The sequence below is a fragment of the Podarcis muralis genome, chromosome 5 (assembly GCF_964188315.1).
Source record: "Podarcis muralis chromosome 5, rPodMur119.hap1.1, whole genome shotgun sequence".
Taxonomy (NCBI): domain Eukaryota; kingdom Metazoa; phylum Chordata; class Lepidosauria; order Squamata; family Lacertidae; genus Podarcis; species Podarcis muralis.
Genome location: NC_135659.1, coordinates 27,754,949 through 27,778,812, shown reverse-complemented (window position 1 = coordinate 27,778,812; position 23,864 = coordinate 27,754,949). Strand labels below are relative to the sequence as shown.

The window sequence follows — 23,864 nt, the reverse complement described above, 5'->3', positions numbered from 1 at the left end:
TATTAATTTGAAGAATCTATTGGTCTTTTATTATTTAGTTATTCGTTCATTATTTGAACATTCATTTAATTTTATTTAATGGGGTTGGCGTAACAGTGAATAGTTTTATTGGATTTGGATATAACAGACCCACCAGGTCTCCTGTGTACCCATAAAACTGACTGTATGACATCACAGGGTAGTAAGAAATTACTAAGTTCCTTCCCAGACTTCCTGAGAGGTTCAGTAACGGCATGTACAAATGTGCCATTTTTTGACCAATGGAGGCAGTTTTGCTGTTCTGTAAACACATGCATTTCTTCAGCTCCTATGCAAGCGCTTAACACAAAACAGTTTAGCAGGCAGGATACAGAATGGGGAAGATGAATTTGTGGAGGTCATTTATTGGCCAATGCTATAATGTCACCAGCCCCTTACCCACTCTGATCCCTGGAGCAGCTCTGCAAGTCTTCTCAAAAATATTTGCAGGTTTATTATTTTTTAAAGATAAGTGGATAAACATGCAGACCAAGCTTTCAGCTTTAATAAAGATGAGTAGCCTGCCGAAAGCATGGAGGGCTGCTGTAGAACCTGAAAAACAGATATATATTTTTAAGCCAGTCTCTCACTATATGAAAAGACTCTGTGGTGACAAACATCGTCATCTCACCCCTAAACAAGGGATGATAAATCACGATACTAAATAATAGCTTAAGGTTGTTGTACATATTCCTTGACCTTTTCTTCATTCTTCAGACCTAAGAACTCATACTGAGAAGCATGTCCTTTAGGAAATTGGTGTAACTTGCACTTTGTGTGTGTGGTCGCAATATCCGTCCTGCATGAAAAGCACAATCCCAGAGTCGGCACCTGACATTCCAGGATGGATGCCAAGGCCCCAGAGTGCTGACTCATCCCGTCACCACCTCTGACGAACCCACATGCCAACCAGCTGGGTCCACAGGCAAGACTTTTAGTTTTCCCTCAATCTAAACAATGCATGTTTAGCCTGGAGAACAGAAGATTCAGGGAAGACACGATAGCTGTCTTCAGATAGCTGCCGACCATGGGGTGATGGTTGTAAACTGATTTCCGTAATTACTGTTGCAACCTATCCTGAGATTTACAGACAAAGGGCAGGCCATTATTTTTATATATATATTAAATGACCAGATAAATAAATATCCGAAGGCCTGTAAGAGACAAAACGTAGGACACTGCCTTATAGTGACTCACACAATTCTTCTATCTAGCTCAGTATTTTCTCCAGGATTTCAGGCTGGATTTTTCCCCAGCCCTATCTGAATAAAGACTCCAGGTTTCAATGTAGGTCTCCTGTTGAGTCATCCTCTTCTTTGGCAATCACTCGTAGCCAAGTAAGATTGTCTTCCATGAACACGGCCTTAACGGTGTGTCCACAAGTGACTATGGAGGCCAATTCTGAAGCCACACCTCTTTCCAAAGTGGGGACATAGGTTTACGGGCAGGAGTTGATCACGGTGAAGATTTGCCGAATGTGCCTTCCTCTTAGCTCGTTTCTCACTTTTATCCTTCTTCAAAGTCTATGATGCCTTTGGTAGAAGCTATTTTCCCAATTGAAGCTAATTGAGTAATACTTAGGTGAGTCCTGCTCAAAGGGTTGTATCCAACTAATGAGCCGTGTGAGTGGAAGCCCTGTGGAAGGACTTCTGCTTGCACAATGGGGCTTTTCCTCCTCTCCACCCACTGCATGCACCCCCAAATTGGCTGCATGTGCATGTCGGGAAATACCAGAGGGAGGAGATGAGGGATCATTCTATCTGGCTAGGTGCAGTGCTTCTACTGGAGAAACATTGATCATAGTGTAGCCCTGAATTCCACTCTATGACTTGGTGGTACAGTGGTACCTCAGGTTACATATGCTTCAGGTTACATACGTTTTAGGTTACAGACTCCGCTAACCCAGAAATAGTGCTTCAGGTTAAGAACTTTGCTTCAGGATGAGAACAGAAATCGTGCTCCAGCGGTACAGCGGCAGCACGAGGCCCCATTAGCTAAAATGGTGCTTCAGGTTAAGAACAGTTTCAGGTTAAGTACGGACCTCCAAAACGAATTAAGTACTTAACCCGAGGTACCACTGTATGCTGAATATTTATATTCAACAACATTGAATTCATGGTTAATTATTCAATTTAACTTAAATTTAATATGCAGACATGGAACATAGGGTGCCAGGCCAGTCTATTTGTCCATCCAGCCCCATAATGTCCACTCTGACTGGCAGTGCCTCTCCTGGGTCTCAGGTGGAAGGTCTTGCTCATCACCCAACCATTTTGACTGCAGGAACATTTCAGCTTCATCATGTATGGAGGCTCTATAAAAAATTTGAGAAGACAGAGGTGTTCATCTTGAGAGCATGATGAGCGAGTCTGTAATATCATGATTACAGTCGCATTCTTGTTGCTTCTGTGCTGTCATTCAGTAATGAACTGGCAGTGAAACAATTTGGGTTGTAAGCAACTGATGCATAACAGTCTTAACCCACGACTATCGTCAACGCTCCCAGCTCAGTCCTGCAAGAGTACTTCACATTTTCTCATCATCTCAGCCCATAAACTTATTTCCTCTTCAGCAAACACCAGATGCCACAGGAAAAAATAGGGTAAAGTTTTCTTTATTTGATTGTGTGTGTGTGTGAATATGAATATTGAACAGAATTAAAACATTAGGCACAGAACCTTTTTTGTGTGCTTATATCCAAGTTTCAGAAATACTGGAATTAGTGTGTACACACACACACACACACACACACACACACACAACATGTACATTAATAAAGCTATGAGGAAGCATTGTGTGTAAGAATTTGGGGTTTAAATCCAACCCAGAGAAAGGCATGATTAAGCACATTGATAAAAGCAACCCCATCTCTACATTGGATTTATACCTGAGCAACCCCGAAAACAGTTATTGCCTCTTCCGAATACATCATCATCATCATCATCATCATCATCATTATTTATATATATATCACCCTTCATCTGAAGATAACCAGGTGGGTTAAAGATTAAAAATACAGAAAACACAGAATAATAATAATAATAATAATAATAATAATAACAACAACAAAAACAACCCATAAACCCTCTCCCACAAACATGTTTAAAAGGCCATAGATTGTTTAATCAGCCAAAGGCCTGGTTACAGAGGAATGTTTTTGCCTAGCACCTAATCATAGCTTCCCTGGGAACAGCATTCCACAAAGGGGAAGCAATTTCTCTGGTTAGTTTGCAAATTCAAAATTTCTTTGTCTCGACCTTTTAATTTTCCATTCAATTTCTTGGTTCACTAACATTGAGAATTGTGCCTGTAACATTTTTATATTTTGTTTTATCGAGTCCTTTCCAGGTTTCTTAATCAACTTTTTCATTTTTTATCAGTTCATCCATAATTTCCTCTTTTTTACCTTCTCAAATTCTTTTTTGATGCGCACTTTGCTGAATAAAACAACCTCTCATTGCCACCTTCCTTATATCCCATAATATATTTAGATCTGTCCCTTTATCCAAATTCAGTTCAGTTCAAAATAATCCTTCAGAATTTTTTCAGCTTTTTGCATAGTTATTTGGTTACCTTGAAGACTTTTATTTAGCTTCCACCTCAATGTGGGGTTTTCTTCTCCTTTTAACTCTAATAAAGTCTTTGATTGTATTTCAGTTCTTTTTATTATCAGTGTTAACTAATTTGATATCCATATCAAGTTGATTCTTCCGGCAGACTGATTTGGCTCCAAATAATGGGTATATTCTTTTTCAAATGGGTGTCTAAATTGCCAAACATCAATCAATTTAAAATTCTCCACCAAACTGAAGAAAGTCAGAGGTAGTCTACCTTCTTTTGAATCCGTTTTTCTTATTGTCCTATCCATTTCTAATGAGACTACCCCATTTAGGTCACTCATTAAAATTATTTTTTATCCATAAAAATCAAACAATTTTTCTCCCAATTCTTTATAAAATTCCAATTTTTTAATCATTTGGTGTGTAGGTTCTCATTATCACAATTTTTTCACCTTGTAATGTTATCTCTATAGCTATCATTCTTCCGTCCTCACCTTTAAATAGCTGTTTGGGGTTGTATTTGTCTTTTACATAAATTACCACACCTCATTTTTTTGTGTGTGTGTGTTTTTGTCTTATCTGATGTTATAAAGTCCATCCCTAATATTTTACAGTGGTACTTCTGGTTGTGAATGGGATCCATTCCGGAGCCCTGTTCGCAACATGAGCAGAATGCAACCTGCGTCTCTGCATGCGTGGGTCATGATTCGCCGCTTCTGCGCATGCACGTGACGTCATTTTGCATGTCTGCGCGAGCGGCGAAACCCGGAAGTAAACCTTTCCAGTACTTCCGGGTCACCGCAGGACGTATCCTGAAAGAACGTAATATAAAGCAGACGTAACAAGAGGTATGACTGTATTTGTCAATACTCTTCTATGTTTTCTTGCTACATGAGTTTCTTGCAAACATATAATGTCCAAATTTTCTTCTTGTAATACATGTTCAATTTTATTCCTTTTCAATTTATATAAAGTATTTATTCCTTTATTGTTTAATGGGAACTTGGTCCGGACATAACATTTCTGGTTTAAAATGATCTGCAGGCTCACATAGTTTCAGCTAACAGATCCAGAACGCTGCATTCTGGCTTGAGTATATAACAACCACCCCATGTGGGTAGGCAGCCTGTCTGTTGGGTAACCATGTATGCCATTTCTGATATTCACATTGAGGAGTCCTTCATAAGCTTCCAAGGAACTCCAAGGTTTTCCCATACACAGCTTGAAAGCTGCAAGCTCTTAAGATTTGGCTATTTGCCATGTGTTCTGGACTATTTCTCTGGAAGTGGCATTTCAGAAGATGTTGTTCAAAACTGGCTTAGTTGCCCTTTGTCGAAAACAATACATTTTTAAGTAGGTTTGGCTATGCAGCTGTGTTGGAGTTTGTGTTTGTGCTGGTCCTTGTATACTCAAGCCAAGATGGCTTTTATGGAAGCAATAAAACATCAGCTGTGATGTTCTGCATTTGATGGACTCTTGTTTAAATAATGTCCTTACCACAATGGCTCGTAGAATTGATAGCTCTCAGATAAACCAATGACAATATGTTTAGTTTGTCTTGCTTGAAGCCTATGTTTTTTGGACAAAGTTAAGAAAAAACGGGGCCCTTTATTCGGTGTAGAAAAGAATGCAAAATGAAAATGCAGCGTTTCTGTTTGGCAAGAATTGGTTAATATGCCAGAGAAAACTTTATTGCACAAGGCTTGCATATAAATTTACACAATGAAGTGGTAAATTAAAATTGCAACATTGATTTTCCTTTTAGCTCTGCTCAGTCTGCATTTATAATGAAGGATTTATTATTTCTCTTATTTACCACCTTCTGTTAGGAAGTTGGTATGAGGTACAATGGCAAAGTGTTCAGACCAATTAGAAGAGGAGATTTAGACAAGACAAGCAAATCCAGTTGAAATGTCTAAGGAAAATTACTCCTGTGTTTAAATCAGAGAAGGTCAAATGGTGGCCTGTGGACCAGACCCAAAGCCTGAGGAAAGTTCATCTGCCCCCTGTTAAATTTATGACAAAGAGTTTGGCCATTGTTTCTCTTGTATAAAAAAAGAAAAGGTGTTTTAGCGTGATTGTTTCTAAGCATTGTCCTCAATGCAAGCTTGATTATATTCCTGAAATTTGCAAGTCCAAGTTTCTTGCTAAATGCCTACCTTTAGTTCACCCAGCTACGTGGTTCCAAATTTGGAGATGAGGTGACCTTGTTCCACCACTTCTTACCTCTGCAGACCACATTTCTGATGCCTTAGGCCAGGCACCCCCAAACTCAGTCGTCCAGATGTTTTGGGACTACAATTCGCATCATCCCTGACCCAGTGGTTAGCTAGGGATGGTGGGAGTTGTAGTCCCAAAACATCTGGAGGGTTGAGTTTGGGGATGCCTGCCTTAGGCCATGCTTTTTCGATGGCTCAACAACACAGCCTACAAGCACTAGCTAGGATTTAGTGTCAAATCTGTGTGACTGGCTCTCTCATAAGTATGACAGAGTTTTGGTAGAAAGGCTACCTATCTTTCTATTGGATATTTCTCTTGTTGACCTCATAGTAACCCTGAGGTGAGGTTGGTTGAAATCAGTGCTTGAAATGAATTAGTTCAGCTGAACAACATTCACTGGTCTAGTTCAAAAATCTCTGAACGACACCTGAAAGTTGTTTTCAAGATTGCTGGGTGAACTAAGTTCATTTTGGGTTAGAATTTTGATTAATTGCTAGTTCAGCTTCAGCTTCATTCCTTCACCCAACTACACTCCCCCCCCCAAAAAAATTTAGAAGCTTTCATTAAAAAATAATAATAATTTAATCAGACATCCATAAACAAAGTTAGTAAGCAAAACATGGAGGCAACATTTTTGGTCTTATTAGACAGTTAGAGAGGTGTTGATGTTGCTAAGAATACTTTGTTGCTTAATCACGGTTGCTAATAAATCTAAAGGAAATAATGTGAGGCATTTCCTTATCTTCCCTGCTGATGAGATTCACTCTCATCCAACAAGAATGGCTTACAGCAGTGATGGCCAAACTTTGCCCTCCAGCTGTTTTGGGACTACAACTCCCATCATCCTAGTGGTCAGGGATGATGGGAATAGTAGTCCCAAAACAGCTGGAGGGCCAAGTTTGGCCATCACTGGCTTACAATGAGAAGGGCAGGTGTAAGAAAACAGTGAATGTTGCCTTCTGCCTTTAACAGCTGTGTGACTTGCACAAATTTAAATTGTAACTTTCTGAATGCTGACTTTGTTTTGCAGAGGAAATTGGGTGAACTTGAAATGAACTGGTTCATTTTGTGAAAGGGTGAACTTGATCTTAAACTAGTTCCTTTTGGAGAGGATAAACTAGAACTCCCAAGCACTGTTTGAGATGCAGGGCACAGTCTCAGGAATTATATGTCAACTGAAAGCTTTAATGGCCCCAGTCTGCAAATGTTTTATTAAGGGCTGCAAAATGAAATGAACCTGAGAAAACAAAAACCCTGTGACAAATACAGTGATGATGCAGGACCATAATTAAACATAAAAACCACTGTCCAATCAAGAGTGTGACCTATAAAAATAGATGTTAAGTGAAACTTTTCAGAAATTTAGAAGTCAGGCAACACTTGTATCAGAAACAACCAGAATTGTATTCCAAGTGCCTTATAGCCAGAACTTATGCCAGGGATGAGGAGCCTAGGACCCATGGACTGCTGTTGGACTACCACTCCTATCATTCCTGACTGTGGTGATCACACAGGGCTCCCGGACGTTTGACGGTCTATTGACCCTGTGCCACCACTGTGATTGCTTTTTTTGCTGCCACCAACCCGTTTCTCCTCATGGGTACACATGGAGTCCAGTCAGTTGGTATCATTAACAAATAATCAAGTTTATTTATAGGCCTGAACAAGCTTATCGTTTCAGTTAAATTTTCTTAGCAGTTTCTTAAACCTAGTTCCGTAACTGTTCTATGTGTTCCTAACAACTTCAAACTGATTATTCCAACTATCTATCTGACTCCACCTAACAATTCCTCGCACTCCCTCACCTCACAACTCGACCAACCCACAGACCTAACCTCCCTCTTCCTTCTTCAACTCCCAACTCTCAACTGACTTTCACACAACTCCCCCTCTAACCCTAACTCTTCCTATCAGTTTCCACTGGCCAATCACATCACACTCATTTTAACCCTTTCCTTATGACCCACCTAGGAGGCAAACGCCACACTGACCATTGGCCATGCTGGCTGAGGCTGATGGGAATTGGAGTCCAACAACATTTGGAGGGACACAAATGCTCCAGCCCTGCCTTTTGCAGACCTTATAGCTAAAACATAAAGCAAATGTTTTGTGCAGTTCCTTATCTTTCCATATTCCCTACAGCACTCACTTCTTTGTGTAACAGCCCACCTGACGAAGGTTTCCAGAAAACTCAAAAGCTTCCTTTGTATTTTATGACAAGTTTTCTGGTTCTATTTGTAGGGATAGCTCGGCTGTGGATTTGGATTTGCTTTTCCCCTTGTGGACCAATGGGGATTCCTTGGTTTTTAATCAGCATTTTTAAGTATCATTCATCACTTCAGAAAGAAAAATTAAGTCCAGACATAAAATAAAAAAATACATTTCCTGCATTTTCAATGAATACTTGCTATGAAGCATTCAGTTTCTGAATATACAAGCACTGCAGGATCTCTGCAATCGCTCATCTGAAATATATTATTTGGAAGCTATTTGAGTGCAGTCAAGATGAAGATGAGACGGTCATTTTAAGCAGAGCTTCCACTGTAGCAAAAATCTCATTTTCTCTCCAGGTGAAGATAGACAGGTGGGCTAGTCTATGCTAATTTGCAGTTAAATTCAAAGACACTGCTCTAGGATTCATCCGAATAGATGCTTAGTTCTAAATATAGGAGTTGAAATCATAGTAGCAACTCACAGGATTAAAATTTTGGCAAAATTTGAGAGTAAGTGACATAAAACTTTTCAACTGATTTTTTTTTAATTTCATACAATCAGTCTGTAACTTTTTACATAGTCCAATATCTGGCCACGTATGGGTTTTACTCCTTGGGAAAATGTTCATAGTAGGGGTTCAGTTTGGATCTGGGTTCAGTGCTTCAGAACAGAAGATTCGGTCTCAAGCAATTGGAGGCTGTGCAATTTGGCTCAGGGTCCAAATTCATTTCAGAAAGAATTGAACTTTGCTTTTCTACACTCACTATTATGGGGAATAAAAATTGACTGTAACGTTTCCCCCTTTTAGCAGAAGCAAATGGCATTTTCAGGCAGGCTAACCTGTCTAGAGTGGATTAAGGCTGCCAAATCACAGGCGAATACATGTAGAGTTTATTGGTAAGGAATATTAGCTTAAGGAATTCTCTAACTTAGGGAGCAGAAGTGGATGAAATTTGCAGCCATTGCCCCTTCTGTTGTCACTAATCTTGCTAATTTTTCAGAAGGATAGCTCCAGTGGTTTCTCCTCAAACGCAGCCCTTACATTTCCACTAGTGGCAGCTTGAAAAGGGGGGGGGGTGTTCCGCTGGGCAAGCAGAAATACTTGCATGGGTGGAACAGTCTGCTTTGTGCTGTGTTGAATGCCAACCCATGTGTTTTGTGTACAACTGATATCTAAATAGCAGGCATGAGAGAAGTTTCCCTGGGTAAGAAATCTGCCCAATTGCAGGCAAATTGCTCCTGCCTGCAACTGTGCTGGTAGGTGTGCATTTGTTGTGGAAAGAACTTAAATGGCTGGTGCTGGTGGTTTCACTGCCAACACCACTGCTGCCATTGCCACTGCCAGATCCATGCCCTTTCTCCCTGGAGTTTTCTGCCCACTGCCCACACCATGCATGAATAGTGTAAGCTCTTTGAAAATGCATGAATAGCGTAAGCTCATTTTTCCTTGGGAAAATCGTGATGGTTATAGTTAGTGATTGTTAGATAAGGGAGACATTTCATTATTTGAGGAAATAAAGAAACTTTATTATAATGCATCTTTCTTTTATCTATCTGTCCTACGTATTATATAGTATCGTTTTATCACGTTGAAAGCTAGGCCTTGACATTTCACTATTGCTACAGGGAAGGAACATTTTACTCTCATTTAGGTGCCAGGACCATTATTATTGTATTCGTGACATGGATTTGTATAATCTTTATAATGATTTATAATGCTGTGATGATTTATCATATTTTAATGATTTTGAGTTGTCTCTAGATGTGCATCTAAAATATTTAAAACTTAATGAAAGTTCTAGAGACTTAGCAAGCACAGCATGAACTGCGAGCAAAAGCTGGTTGGGTCGCCCCAGATTAATTACCCAGATTAATTACTTGTTCCTGTTAACTGGAATTCCTCGCAAGATGGTGTTAGGTTAAAATTCCCAGGTGTGTCCATCTAAACTACTGACACTGGGTGATTACACAGAAGCAGTGTGGTTATCATTCATGACTCAACTGGAAAGGCTACGTGATCCCACTCATACTGCTTTCTTATCTCCCTTTGCTTTGCATATTCCATTCAGCTATATGGTGCTGCAGGAGGAGCTGGGTCTCAGTATTGTAGCTTTCTGAGTAACTGCATCCATGCTGACTCTAATGTTATTTTATTTTATTTAAAAAAGGCTGGTTGTCAAAGAACAATCGACTCAGAATCAGATACCACAGTTCAATAGAGCCACTGTGGTGTAGTTTTTAGAGTGTTGGACTAGAAGTGCAGAGACCTGGGTTCAAATCCCCATGCAACCAGTAAACTCACAGGATGACCTGGGGCCAGTCACTCTCTCCAAACCTATCCTACTTCACAGGGTTGTTGTGGGAATAAAATTGGGGGGAGGGGGCTATGTTCCTTGGAAAAAAGTGGGATATGAATAAAATGACTGAATGAATGAATCATTTAGCAAAAGCTGCTATATTCAGATATTTTTTTTTTAAGTATGTGTTTCCTTAAATGGATGGGCCACCAGAGGACTTTAGACCTCTGTTCCAGAGTTTATTTCTGGGTTCAGTTCTAGATGTTGATTTTTGACCCGAAAGAGCTTTGGCTTTGCACACCGAAGAGATAGTATTGTTCTCCCCTATGACACTTCCTTGGTGCGTGTTACTTGTTTAGTAACGTTACTTACCTCATGGACTTAGGGTTGTTAAAATAAATCAAAAACAATAAATATATTTTCATTAGCTACTGTAATAATTCATAATCCTCTGCAGTTGGGAAGGCTGAAGTCAGCGATGAATTAGCTCAGGTCCCTGCTCAACCATAACCCTATCCATTTGCTCTTTGAATATAGAGTTACGCTCCTCTTATTCCTTGTAAATTGCTGCATAGGGATGCATTTTTCTGATTTGCAATGAGCTCTTCAGTAGTCCCATAAAAGTGGGATAATGCATGTGCCCTATTCTTACAAACAAATTTAAATTACTCAGTTTCAGAAGGTTGGGGGCGGGGAATGATTCCATTCCCATGTGGCACCACTGTAAGATTTCATGACCAAACTGCGGGAGGCAGTGGAAGACAGGAGCGCCTGGTGTGCTCTGGTCCATGGGGTCACGAAGAGTCAGACACGACTAAACAACAACAAAACAATTGTGTATCTGTATAGATAGATCTGTATAGGGTACCTGTGGTGCTCCAAATGTTGTTCAACCACAACTCTAACCATTGGGTGTGGTGGCTGGGGCTGGTGGGAGTTAGAATCCAACAACGTCTGGGGGGGGGGGGGTCAGGTTCCTCATCCCAAATTTGGATGCATAAAATATACCCCTGTTGGATGAGATCAAAGGTGCATCTAGTCCAGCTTTCTGTTTTCAACAGTAACCAGCTAGATGCTTCCAGAAATCCACAAGCAGGCCATGGAGGAAGCACCCCATCCCAGTTGCCTCCCACCTCCAGTAACTGGAATTCAAAGGCTTCTTGCCTCGGAACAGGAAGGTTTGGTTAAGCATACGATAGCCCTTTTCTCCATTAATTTGTCTAATCCTCCTCTAAAGCCATAAAACAGTGGCCAATGCCCCACATTGTGGCTGTGAATGCCATACATTTTAATATCATGGAATAATAAAAGAAGAAGTGGTATTCAAGGCAGCATATGGTCTTGCAGAATAAAACAACAAGACTTAAAAAAAAAATCTGGAAGAATGTTTTACCTTTATAGTAGCTTCAAGATTATTCCTAATTGCTGTTATTAAAGCTTGTATTTCTGCAGAAAATGCAGATAATCATTGTGATGAATAAAATCACTATGTAGCCTGTGGGTTTTTTATTTTATTAAAAAGATTAGGTAAAGACAATGTCAGAATCCTTTGTATTAGCTATAAGAGCTGTTGTTTAGACTAGGGCTCCTTTGTCTGCCATGAATATTTTACATTTAAATTAGAAATCTGCAAAGTTGAGGTGGAGGGATTACTGTGTATGAGAGATGAATAAGGAGCCGCATTATAGCCTTTGCAGTAAGGAGGATAAGTACCACAGTTCATCTGACATAAGAGATGGATTACAGTGAATCTGAAGTGGAAGAAGGTTTATTTAGGAATTATTAGCAATGGTTTGCATTTATGTAATCTATTAGTATAACACAAGGAGAGTTATGTGATCCAGCAGAAGGGGGAGTTTACTTCTAGATTTATCAGAGAGATTTCCTATTTACAATGCAGCTCAGAACCTAATATATGCAAGGCACATGCTATTTCCATCTCCTTTTTTTGAAAAAACGAAACAAAAGAATTCAACATGGGAGAGAAACAAAATTGCAACTGAATCTTCCTTTGGCTTTTCCATGCCCATATATAATCTGTGTGCTTACACAAAGTATGCACATACCTCAATTGCACACTGTGCTAAATCACCAGTGCTTGCTAGAAGTTGATATTTTCCCTTTAGGGTAGTTCAAGATATAAAGCATGTGTCTCAGAGCATCTAAGCATTGTATTATCACATATTTTTAATCTTTAAAAAAGCTGCTTCGAGTACCAGGAACTGTCACTTGTGCACTAATAAACTAATATAAAAGAGAGATGAGTAAACCATTATGAGAAATGCTTGGCATTTTTGTGTACCAAAGAGCCTTTTGGTGACCTCAGTAGAAGAAAATATCCTAAGTAGACATTTATTAGGCCAGGCCAGAAGGAGAGTGGTTTTGTTTTCTAGATCTGAAATGCATACATTTGAGATGAGATTGATTTTGTTTTGTTTTTTACATTAAAGTGTAAATTTCAAGTAAATGTCAACCTACAGAATCCTCACAGTTCCTAAGTTGTGCTTTTCAAAGCCTAAGCTAGTATTCTTATTGATGTAGAGACCGAAGGGATAGTCCTTCATAGCCCCATCCCCAAAATGTCAGTGTATCAATTGGCCAATTGTGCAAGAGATATAGATCTCTAGCAACTATCATTCTCTCCTGTTTCCCCTATGAGATTCTTATCAGATCACTTGAGAAAATGTAGTGGGAGAGGGCTGAGCTGGATTGGAGACATGGCATGAGGGAAGGGCAGCTTTATTCTTATGCCACAGAATCACGCACCCCTTTCAATGTCCGCTGTTCACAATAGGAAAGGCCATGGCTTAGTTGTGGGGTGTCTGCTTTTCATGGTCCCAGGTTCACTCCCCACCATCTCCAGGTTAGGGCTGAAGGAAACCCCTGGAGTGCCACCACCAGTCATCATAGACAATACCAAGCTAGAAGGACCAATGTCTGACTCAGGAGAAGACTGTTTTCCATGTTCCTATTCCCCTGGTAGTGTGGAGCATCAGCTGCTATTCCATTTGTGCCTTATAGCCAAAGACCAGTGATACAGGAGAACTTGGAGATGCTCACCTGGAAACTTCCATTGGTTGGCCCCATCTAGTCTCATTTCAGTAGGACCCTGTAGGGCACTCAAGGCTTAAAGAACCCAAGAAGCTAAAACTGTCTCTGGTGAAGGTTTGCTTAAAAGGCTCCTCATGAGGTCAGAGGAACATTGCCCAGCTATGAGTGTGAAGGCCACTCCCTGCAAGACCCTTTCCACCTGGTCTAGAGGGCTGGGCCCAGATTCACCAGCCCTACTGAAGAGGCTCCTCATGAGGCTGAAGGAACATCGCCCGGCTGTTGTTTTATTGATTGATTGATTTAATATGCTGTAAACCGCTTTGAGATGTTTATTAAAAATATAAAGCGGTATAGGGGAAAAATACACTTTTCAGAATCTGAATGGGACAGCTCATTCCAGCTCCTTGGCAGAAGGCAAACTACAGTAAAACGAAAGTTGTAGTTCTACTTCCATTTGCTTTGATATTTTGTTTGGAGGCGGAACTTTTATTGCTGGGCAAAATTAATTGTTTTCACGATTCCATAAGTTGGCCAGCAGTGCTGTTTTGTCTTTTTCCTTTACAAGAATTTAAATCATTGTTGTAATATAAAGGGGTTTTGGTGAGCACCGAGCATGAAGGACACTTCACAAAACTGAATTATTTTCTTTATAACTTGGGATCAGAACCAAAGGGAATGGTAAACCCTTCAATAAATTAACTCGCGCTGTGTCGGCAACAGGCTTTTCCTTGCCAAAGAAAACAGCTTGAGGCAGCTAGAAGGTAGGGCTTTGAGTGGCTGGTGAAGGTTTTAGGAAACAGACATAGAATTGGGGAGGGGGGAGCAGTGTCCTTGATTTATCTGTCTGTATTAGCTAGAAGGAGAGTTGCTGTGAGTGATGCCAGCCTGAATAAATTCAAGGCTTCCTTGGCCAGGCAATCTGCCTCAGAAAACTGCCCTTATCGGAGGGGGTTCAGACAAAGTCCCCAGCCTTCCCACGCCGCCCATCATTGTGCACATGTTTGCAGCATGTGAAAAGTAGAGATTGACTCAAGGACAAAAATCTATGTCAGGCTAAAGTTTCTTCCATCTCATTTCCATGCTGGGTTTTTAATGATCGTATCCTTGAAAAGCTACTTCCCCCCAAAAAAATTTGACACACAAAAATAATAAAAAGGTGGGTGGGCTTGTGAGCAATTCTGAGGTGCTCTGAGGGCTGCTGGGCTGTCATTTTTGTTGCTTTTAGAAAGTAAATTCAGCCACCCAAAATCGGTGTAGCCAGTCTTGCTGGGAGCAACGGGTCTTAATTACATCCTGTCACATATATATTTTGGGTGCATTTTATGTCTTTTGTGATCGGTTTCCCCCTTGGAGTCTACAAAGTAAGTAAAATGTGTAAAAAGAACCCTGAGAGCATGTGTCATCAATGCGCATCTCTCCCAGCAGAACTCCCTACACTGGTTTTATAGTGCGTAGCAGCAAGACCCATTTGCACTAGCCAGCTGCTCCTAGGTGGCAGGAATCGCTTTTTAGAGAAGACCGACAGATAACCCTCAGACCACCTTGTGTGCCATTTTGTAAGAGAGCGGGACTCCAGCAGTGCATAGATTCTCATGCTCTGATCTCCACATGGTTCCAGGCAGATCACATCAGGTGTGTCCTCTTTGGAAATACGACTTGCCAACAGTTTCTGAACTCTGTTAAATGTGAAAAAGAAAATGGACAGTGGCCATTTCTCTGTTGTATGTTTTATATGCAGTGCCACTTTTTCATTTGGCTTAATGTATAGTATGCAAAACAAGATTGTAAGCTTGCTTGTGGAAACACCCTAAGAATGTTCCACAATGTTATCTGCACACACTTTGCCTAGTACAGAAGCATAGAGTCCCCCACCATGTTTATTAAGGTGAGGGGAAAGCAGTTACATTTAGTTGCTTTATGGTGTTTCTTAATAGGCAGTCTGCTGTCGTCTTTGTTACAACTTTAGTCTGCTAAGCTGTCAGAATTTCTTTCCCCAAAATGGCCAGGGAGGCCTTCCTCATACATGCCCAAAAAACTGAAAGCAAAGAACTTGCTAGTGTTTTTAATTTCTTTTTCATGCTTTGGGTAGAGTGAGACAGTAAAACGGTTTTCACTTCAAAGTGTCATGAATATGATAATCTATTGAAAGAGCACAAAGCAGATGTTGTGCAGTGGACGTGTAGGCATGTCTTACTCAGGAGTAAGCCCTGCTGGTTTCCATGGATTTACTCACAAGCAAGTGTGTGTAGGATTACAGCCTAAGTTAAGCACATAAGGTACTGAAGGAATCCCTGATGGATTCAAGTCTCTCCTGTTTAGAGAAGACGTTATTGTCTATTAAGTGACAGTCTGCCAGATGTTCACCTAGTAGCACAGTAATCTGTTGAAATCTTCATTGTGTGTGTCCCCCCCCCCAAGCCAACACTCCCTACTTCCCACAACAGAGGTATTTCATTCATTTTGGCATCCTTGCTAATCAAGCATTTGGTTAAACACACAGTATGGTGTTTAACTCCCCTTTTTGTGTGTGTGATGAATATTACATAGCCAGAAGACCAGACCAGTTGGTCTTTTAGAACATGAAATGTTGTTGTACTGTAGCAAAGAATAATCCCTCAAATCTTCTTGTTTCAAAGCTGACAAATAAATCAGATCAAGATCATTGAGTGAAGTCTAAACAAGAAGGAATGGTGTTGCCTTTAACAGATGAGCAAATGATGTGATGTTGCAGAGAGTGATGTTATCCAAGCCAAAACTTTGAGGCAGATTTGGGTGGTCCCTGTTCAAGCAAAACGTTCGTGGAATGTTGAAGGCAGAGAGTATTTTTTAAAAAAGATGAGCAAAATTTCTCAAGGGGGATGAAGGCTACACTCCCTGTTGTTTAGCTACAGGAGGATTAGATGTGTGAGGAATGTCTCCCCCCTCCCATGATACTTCATTAATCTTGTCAATATTCTACTTACTTCCTTTGGAATCCCCACAGATGCGCTGCTATCAAAATACAACACACAAACACCGATGTTCAGTCAAACTGCTTATGGCTGCTTCACTTGCACAGAGCCTAGGAATTTTTGCCTAGGAATTGCTTTTTATAACAGCAGTGGAGAAAAAGTAGTGCTCCAAGTATTGCCAGACATTGGTCATGCTGGCCAGGGCTGCTGGGAATTTGAGTCCAACAAATCATGAGTATCACAGATTCATCACCCTTCTTTACACAGAACACAAAAGCAAAACCTTATAAGTGATCCATGCATTGAACTGTTCAAATTAAGTCTTGGTAAATTCACTGGCGGTGTTTTAAATAATGAAATGAGTCTTTGTTCTAACCAAGTGTGCAAAAGACATGTATTTCATAAAATCATATAATGATGATGTGACTATTTCTGTGCTGTGAAGTGCCCAGAGATCTATGGATGAAAGGCAGTACAGGCAACTCCCAATTTAGGCGCGTCCGAATGATGCGCCGAAACTCGAAGCGGCCACAAAATATCATCAAGACATCATGGAAAGGAGCAGAATGGGGGGGGGTGGAGTGGGCTTATGTGTGCAGGAGTCCGGAATGGAACCCCCACACAAAATGAGGGTTGTCTGTATACAAATTTAATGAATTGAATTACATTAAAAATAGCATTAAAGGTAAAGGGACCCCTGAATATTAGGTCCAGTAGTGGCCAACTCTGGGGTTGCGGCGCTCATCTCGCTTTATTGGCCGAGGGAGCCAGCGTACAGCTTCCGGGTCATGTGGCCAGCATGACTAAGCCACTTCTGGCGAACCAGAGCAGCACACAGAAACGTTGTTTACCTTCCCGCCGGAGCGGTACCTATTTATCTACTTGCACTTTGATGTGCTTTCAAACTGCTAGGTTGGCAGGAGCTGCTTTGAATTTTAATCTTAAATGTATCTAAGACTTGACTAAGTGCTATACTGATGCTCACTCAGTATTTGATTAAAGTCATGAGAGGGAAAGAGTGGGCTGTGTTTGTGGACCCTGTCCTTGCATCATTGCTGCCCACACCACTGTGGGGCAGGGGAAGTCTGAAATGGAGAACCCATTGCACACATATAGGCTCCTTATGGAATTTTGAACTATGCACCATCAGGTTTCTGTGGGGGAGCCTGCATGTGTGGAGTAGGCTCCCGCTTAAGACTTCCCCTCCAATGAATGGACTGGGTTTAGGGGGCAGAGCCAGTGAAAACACCATGGCAAGGTCAGCGAGGACAGCCCTCCTCTTACCTTTATGCAGTCGTAATCACGTGATTACTAAAAGGGCTAGTGAGACACTCTAAAGTCCTGTAATCTTGGAAGCAGAGGAAATGTTTTGCCAGGTTACTAAATACCTGCAAGTGCATTAGTTTTGCAAATATCTAGTCAGGATAAGGTACATGTATTCATCATTAAGTAATGAATTACTTGTATTATTATCTGAGAGAATTAGTATGAACTGGTCATATTACCTTCCTTCCTCAAACATGGCCAGTGTTTCTTCCATTAAAAAAAAGATACAGTAATTTGAAAATGAAGATATCAGGCGCCTGCTTCTCTTAGGAAAGCAGCCTCTTTTCTAGTTCATAATATGCTCAATTGGCTTTAGATTGATCTGTGAATAAATTATAATCGAAACAGGCTTATTCACCTTAAAGCTTTGCTGGCTTAAGGTTTCATTGTTGATTCATTATGTTGTCAGTTCTCTATTGGCAGTCTAATGCTTTTTATATCTAGATAGAAACAGTTCTACTGGTAGATACTGTTATCTTTAAATGAGTAGGATTTAGCTTATCCAGTGAGAACAAATTCATCAATGATGAATCCCTGGAGAAATACTGAAACAAAAATCACATGGTTGCAGGAGATTTGTACACTTCATCAGTTACAAGGTTGCTTTTGGAAGCTGAGTGCCAGAGATTTACTTTTGGATAAAAAGGGGAGGCAAGAGAAAAGCCCCGCACTGAAACCAAAGGGACAGGGAGTTCTGCCACATTTCACACTGGGATACGTTGCCATCCTACAAATTATTCTGATCTGTACTGTCTATATCAGGGTCAGACTGCCAGTTCTATTCAAACCCCAGCATCAGGATCCAGCACTGGGTCATCTTCAAGGCCACCCCAAGACACATTGTTGCTTCAAGTGAAGGACAATGTGTGTTTCTTTCCCTTCCTCTTGGAATCCGAAGAAGAGCTCAGATGAAGTACTGAAAGGACAGCTCCATCAGGATACAGCTCGTCCCATTTCTCTTCCCAACCCTTAAAGATGTACAATAGTCTTCCTCAAAGAAAGTCACAGGTCCAAGAATGCAGACATTATGTGGGCAAAATGTGCAGCTCAACAAACAGTTCTCCTGGATATGTCAAATAGGATCAGGGATGTTGGAAGAGAGATAGATATCCCAGATACATTTCCTTTGGGGTGACTTCTTGGATGAGGTCAATATGGGGTGTGGAATATGTGGCTGATCATAGAGAATTTTTCACTTTAAAGTGGGATTATATGATCTTCAGGTGGTGATCTCACCATATGGTTGTTTTGATGGAAATGAACGTAATGTGAATAGAGGACAGTATCCAGCTAAACAGTTCCACTAGTGCAATGACATTTCCCTGCCTTTTCCTCTAATTGCATGCTTCTTGCATGCCCTGTAAATCTGCTCTGGGACATTGGAATAGTGCCCACACCTGTTCCCCCTGCACACATATTCTTCTTCTTCTATTATTATTATTATTATTATTATTATTATTATTATTATTATTCTCATCTGACTGGGTTGCCCCAGCCACCCTGGATGGCTTCCAGCAAATAAAAATATCAAACATCATCCAGATGTCCTCTAAAAGTTGGGTAGTTGTTTATTTCCTTGACATCTGACAGGAGGGCGTTCCACAGGGTGGGCATGACTACCAAGAAGGCCCTCTGCCTGGTTCCCTGTAGCCTCACTTCTCGCAGTGAGGGAACCACCAGAAGGCCCTTGGAGCTGGATCTTAGCATCTGGGCTGAACAATGGGGGTGGAGACGCTCATTCAGGTATTCTCTTGAATGCATGAAGAGGGCTCCTGAGGTATGTGATGTGGTACCATTGCATAGAACATTGTCCTGCCTATGCTACACTTTCTTAGCTGCTGGTAACTCTACCTGGAGATACCAGAGATTGAGCCTGAGGCCTTCTACATTCAAAGCATATGCTGTGTCATGAGTTATGGTCCTCCTCCTTAGGTGGAAGATCACAATGACCTTCATGGGTTGCAAGGAACTTTAATGGATTGGTGGTGTAGAGTCATTATCTGTAGGTACTGGCGTGCTTAGAAATTGGAGCCGGCGTTTATAGGTTTCTGGCTGGAAGTGGAGTATTTTGGAGCTTAGTATTCTTTCCCTTTGCTGCATTATATGAAAGAAGCCCAGAGGCTAAAGATTAAGAAGCTCAATGAGGTCAAATAGTGAAATGAATAAAATTAGCACTTTCCAGAGTTTGCTTGGAACTGGCTGCCATTATAGTAACCGATCCAATATCCCTTTAAGCGCCATGTCAAAATAATCTCAGAGCATGCTTTATAAAGTTAGCTAGCAAATCCATTAGCTGGAAGGGGAAACTGATGTAAAGCATTAAGCAAATGGAGGTTTCTCACCCAAGTTCTATGAATCTTTAGTGCATAATATTCCCTGCACCATAATAATAAACATAGAGTGAATTTCATTTATTTTAATGAGTGATGTGTATTTTTATATAGCAGGACCCTCGTGATACATACCCCAAAGAAATGCAGTAACTGAGGGACAGATTATCCCACTACCAAACTTTCCAATTTTTGTTGTTGTCCATACATTGCAGTCTTTATCCATGGTTGATTGGTTTATTTGTTTTGCATCATGACTAGTGGTGCTGATAAAACTCCTATCAAAATTTTTATTGGAGGAATTGTGACTAACTGGCTAAGAACCAAAAGGATATAAAAACACACACAACCTAGCACAATTTTTACTATTAAAAAAATCTTTCTTAAACAAGTTTTCATAGATTGATGAATATATGTTTTAATTGGATAAATATGCATGTGGCACTTTTAAAATGAAGAAGGTGGATAGCCTCCCCGAAGCATGGGAGAAGGGAAAGAAAGATAGATTCGGCATTCAAATCCTTGATCATGTCTGTCAAATGTGGAATGAAGTCATTCGCTCTCACTGGGGTCACTGTTTTCTATACAAACAGTAATGGCATACTTTCTATTTCTTTTAGAAACTTCCTAGTTTTGGCCCCTACCTTGAGCAGCGCAAGAAGATAATAGCTGAGTCCAAAGTGAACATGATGGAACAGAGCACCCTGGTTTCCCAGCTTGACAGAAAACATCTTGTTCCTAAAAAGCCCATCCCAGCTGTGAAAGTAAGTAGCATCACAGAATGTGGGCCTCTTGTACAAAGTGTTGTGGTTCAGTGGTGTGAGTTTGGGATGGTTTGTGGTTGTCATATGCACTGGAACAGTGACGGAAGAAAACTAAATCCTACAGCCTTTAGGAGATGCAACGCCAGCCTTATGTGAGGCTGTTTATTTTTTGAAAAACAGAATGTATGTGTGTGTGTGAAATAAGGACAGGGGAACCTGCAGATGTCCAACTCTCCTTAGACTCAGCTAGCATGTCCAGTAGTCAGGGATGATGGGAATTGTAGTGCAGTAATCTGAAGAGCCACAGGTTGATTTAAATAGCCTGATTTAAATGGCTGGCGTACAATTTCTGTTCTCATTCTGAGGTAAAGTTCTTAACCTGAGGTAGTACTTCCAGGTTAGTGGAGTCTGTATCCCAAAGTGTTTGTAACCCGAGGTACCACTGTACACCATTTTACCTTATGTGCCTTCTGCTTTTCGACTGTCAAAAGACCAGATTATTCTGGGATGAGAGAGATCACCTTGGGGTAGTTTGGTGATACATGCAGAATCCAGATTAATTCATGTCTGTTAGTAGTAAGCATCCCATATTCTGAAGTAGCAGGTGAGTGTCATAGGCAAAAGTGGGGCCAGTCTTTTTCATGCTGAATGCATTGATGGGAAGGGACTTGTGAACAACACAGCTAACTGCAAGCTGTATGCTCTCAATTTGGAGGGAACCCAAGCCCCAATCAGACATTTCACCCATATGCAATGCATTTTTTAGCCAGAGTGCACCAGGTACTCTGGACTGGTGCTCCCCCTGCCTGCTTCTTGCCTTTACATACTTCTTAGAAGCCCAAAATGAACATTTCAAGTTAAAACGGAATCTGGCCAACACGGGGTTTTTTGTTTTTTAGATCTATGACTCCACCTAGCTTCTGGCTGCTCCTAGCCATGATTGGTCAAGCTATGGGGCGTGGTCAATTCATATTTCCTTTTCTTCAGTCCATCTCCCATGTAGCAGTGGTGGGCTTTAAGCTTTACAGCCCTTCCGAATTGCCCTAGCCATCTGCCTGAATCTAAGAGAATGAGGGAGGCTGGGGCACATTTATTTGGCCTGCACCAGAACCAGGGGCGACCCCCAAACCAGCTAGGGAGACAGCTTGCAGTAGTTTTAGCACCCTCTGCAGGCAGTGAACACAGTTGTTGTCAAACTGGCATCTGTTCAGGGCTGCCCCAAGTTGTCCTGTGACTTACTATAACAACTTCATGGCAAGTTCCAGCAGCTATTTTTTTTGGGGGGGGGGCACTGCCCATATGTGATTAACAGTTGTAGGTGGGGCGGAGAAATAAGGCATGACCAAGGCAGGTGGCACTGTGGGTTAAACCACTGAGCCTAGGATTTGCTGATCAGAAGGTTGGCGGTTCAAATCCCCGCGACGGGGTGAGCTCCCTTTGCTCGGTCCCAGCTCCTGCCAACCTAGCAGTTCGAAAGCACATCAAGTGCAAGTAGATAAATAGGTACCGCTCCGGCGGGAAGGTAAACGGCGTTTCTGTGCGCTGCTCTGGTTCGCCAGAAGCGGCTTACTCATGCTGGCCACATGACCTGGAAGCGGTACGTTAGCTCCCTCAGCCAATAAAGCGAGATGAGCGCCGCAACCCCAGAGTCAGTCACGACTGGATCTAATGGTCAGGGGTCCCTTTACCTTTACCTTTAAGGTTCACAATCACAGTGGGAGCCTTTGAGTACTCAACAGGGTTCTCCTCTGCAGACGTACCTCCATGTGTGAATGATGGAGGTGAGGCTGCTAGAGATACTACAGAGGTCCTGGTGGGACTGGTCCCCTCTCCTGGCTTCTGCAGTTGTTAATCCTATGAGGGGGAAATGCCTGTGAATGGTGTTATAGCCTCATGTATGTCTGGACTCCTTCTCTTTCCCATGGCTTACATTTTGGCAGTGTTTCTCAACCTGTGGGTCCCCAGATGTTGTTGGACTACAACTCCCATCATTCCTAGCCAGCATGACCAGTGGTCAGGGATGATGGGAGTTGTAGTCCAAAAACATCTGGGGACCCACAGGTTGAGAACCACTGCATTAAGGGAATGTACCCTCCAGATGTTGTCAGAGTACAACTCCCATAAGCCCCAGACAGCATGACAGAAGGGGTTGATGGCAGCTGGAATCCAACCTCATCATCTGGAAGGCACCACGTTGGTTTACCCTTGACTTACATCATACTGATAGTTCAAACAGCTCTATTCCGATATTGTTCCGACTGCAAGCCTTTTCTCTGTGTACATGGAAACACCCAGCAAATATCGTTGTTTGTTTGTTTTGAAAGAGGCTTGAAGCTTTCAAAGACTTCTCTCACCTTAGGGGTTTTACTAGGGTTTTTGTTTTTTTTCCAGGGGAAATATTGATGTAATTGTCAGAGAGAAGAACACCTGCCGTTTCAATGAGGGCTAACTTTGCCACGGCAGATGAAACAAGAACAAATACTGGAGAGGTGTGAAAGGGCAGGCAGTGTTTGGGGGTGGAGAGACTAGAAATATATCAGGCATTTTGGTAGGAAAGGAGAGAACGTAGTAGAAATATATAAGATATATATACCACAATCTTAACAGGGCACTGATACTGATCTAGGCCCTGAAATGATGAAAAGGGGAAAAAATAGGATAGGCAAAGAATAATACTTAATAAAATAAAATGTTTGTATCCTGCTTTTTGAAACCTCAATATGACTTATTATCAGATATTGCAATTACTATCATATAATGACCAAGTCAAAATCCTAGAACAAATCCATATGAACCCTAGAACAGCAGGTAAAAAATAGTAAAAAAAATACCACTCAGAATTGAAGCTCTGCAGGGGGAATGGGGTCTCCTAGCAACTCTGTACCCTTAAAAAACCTCTCTGGAGAAGCTATGAGTGTTTGAAGTGGTGTGATACTGCTTTGAATGTATAGTGCAGGTGGACCTTAGACACTTTGACATGATATATGTTGGCAACAGCCGACTTCACTGGACTAGTAATTGAAATTGCCAAGTGCAAAAAGAAAAATGAATTTTTTAAAAATACTATGCTTCCGTTAGGAATTCTTGCAAATTCAAATTTCAAATTCTGCCGCACAGCATCCTGTTGGAGACC

The 23,864-nt window shown here is 41.2% G+C and overlaps 1 protein-coding gene across 3 annotated transcripts in view; it reads left to right on the top strand.

The window, feature by feature from the left end:
* The window catches only part of DPYD (dihydropyrimidine dehydrogenase), a 501,994-nt gene that overhangs the window by 463,393 nt on the left and 14,737 nt on the right, over positions 1–23,864 (top strand). For all 3 annotated transcript variants that reach the window (XM_028732753.2, XM_077928465.1, XM_077928464.1), the window contains exon 21: positions 20,588–20,731. In XM_028732753.2, coding sequence (XP_028588586.2) covers positions 20,588–20,731 — 144 coding nt within the window. The remainder of the gene's footprint in view (positions 1–20,587; positions 20,732–23,864) is intronic.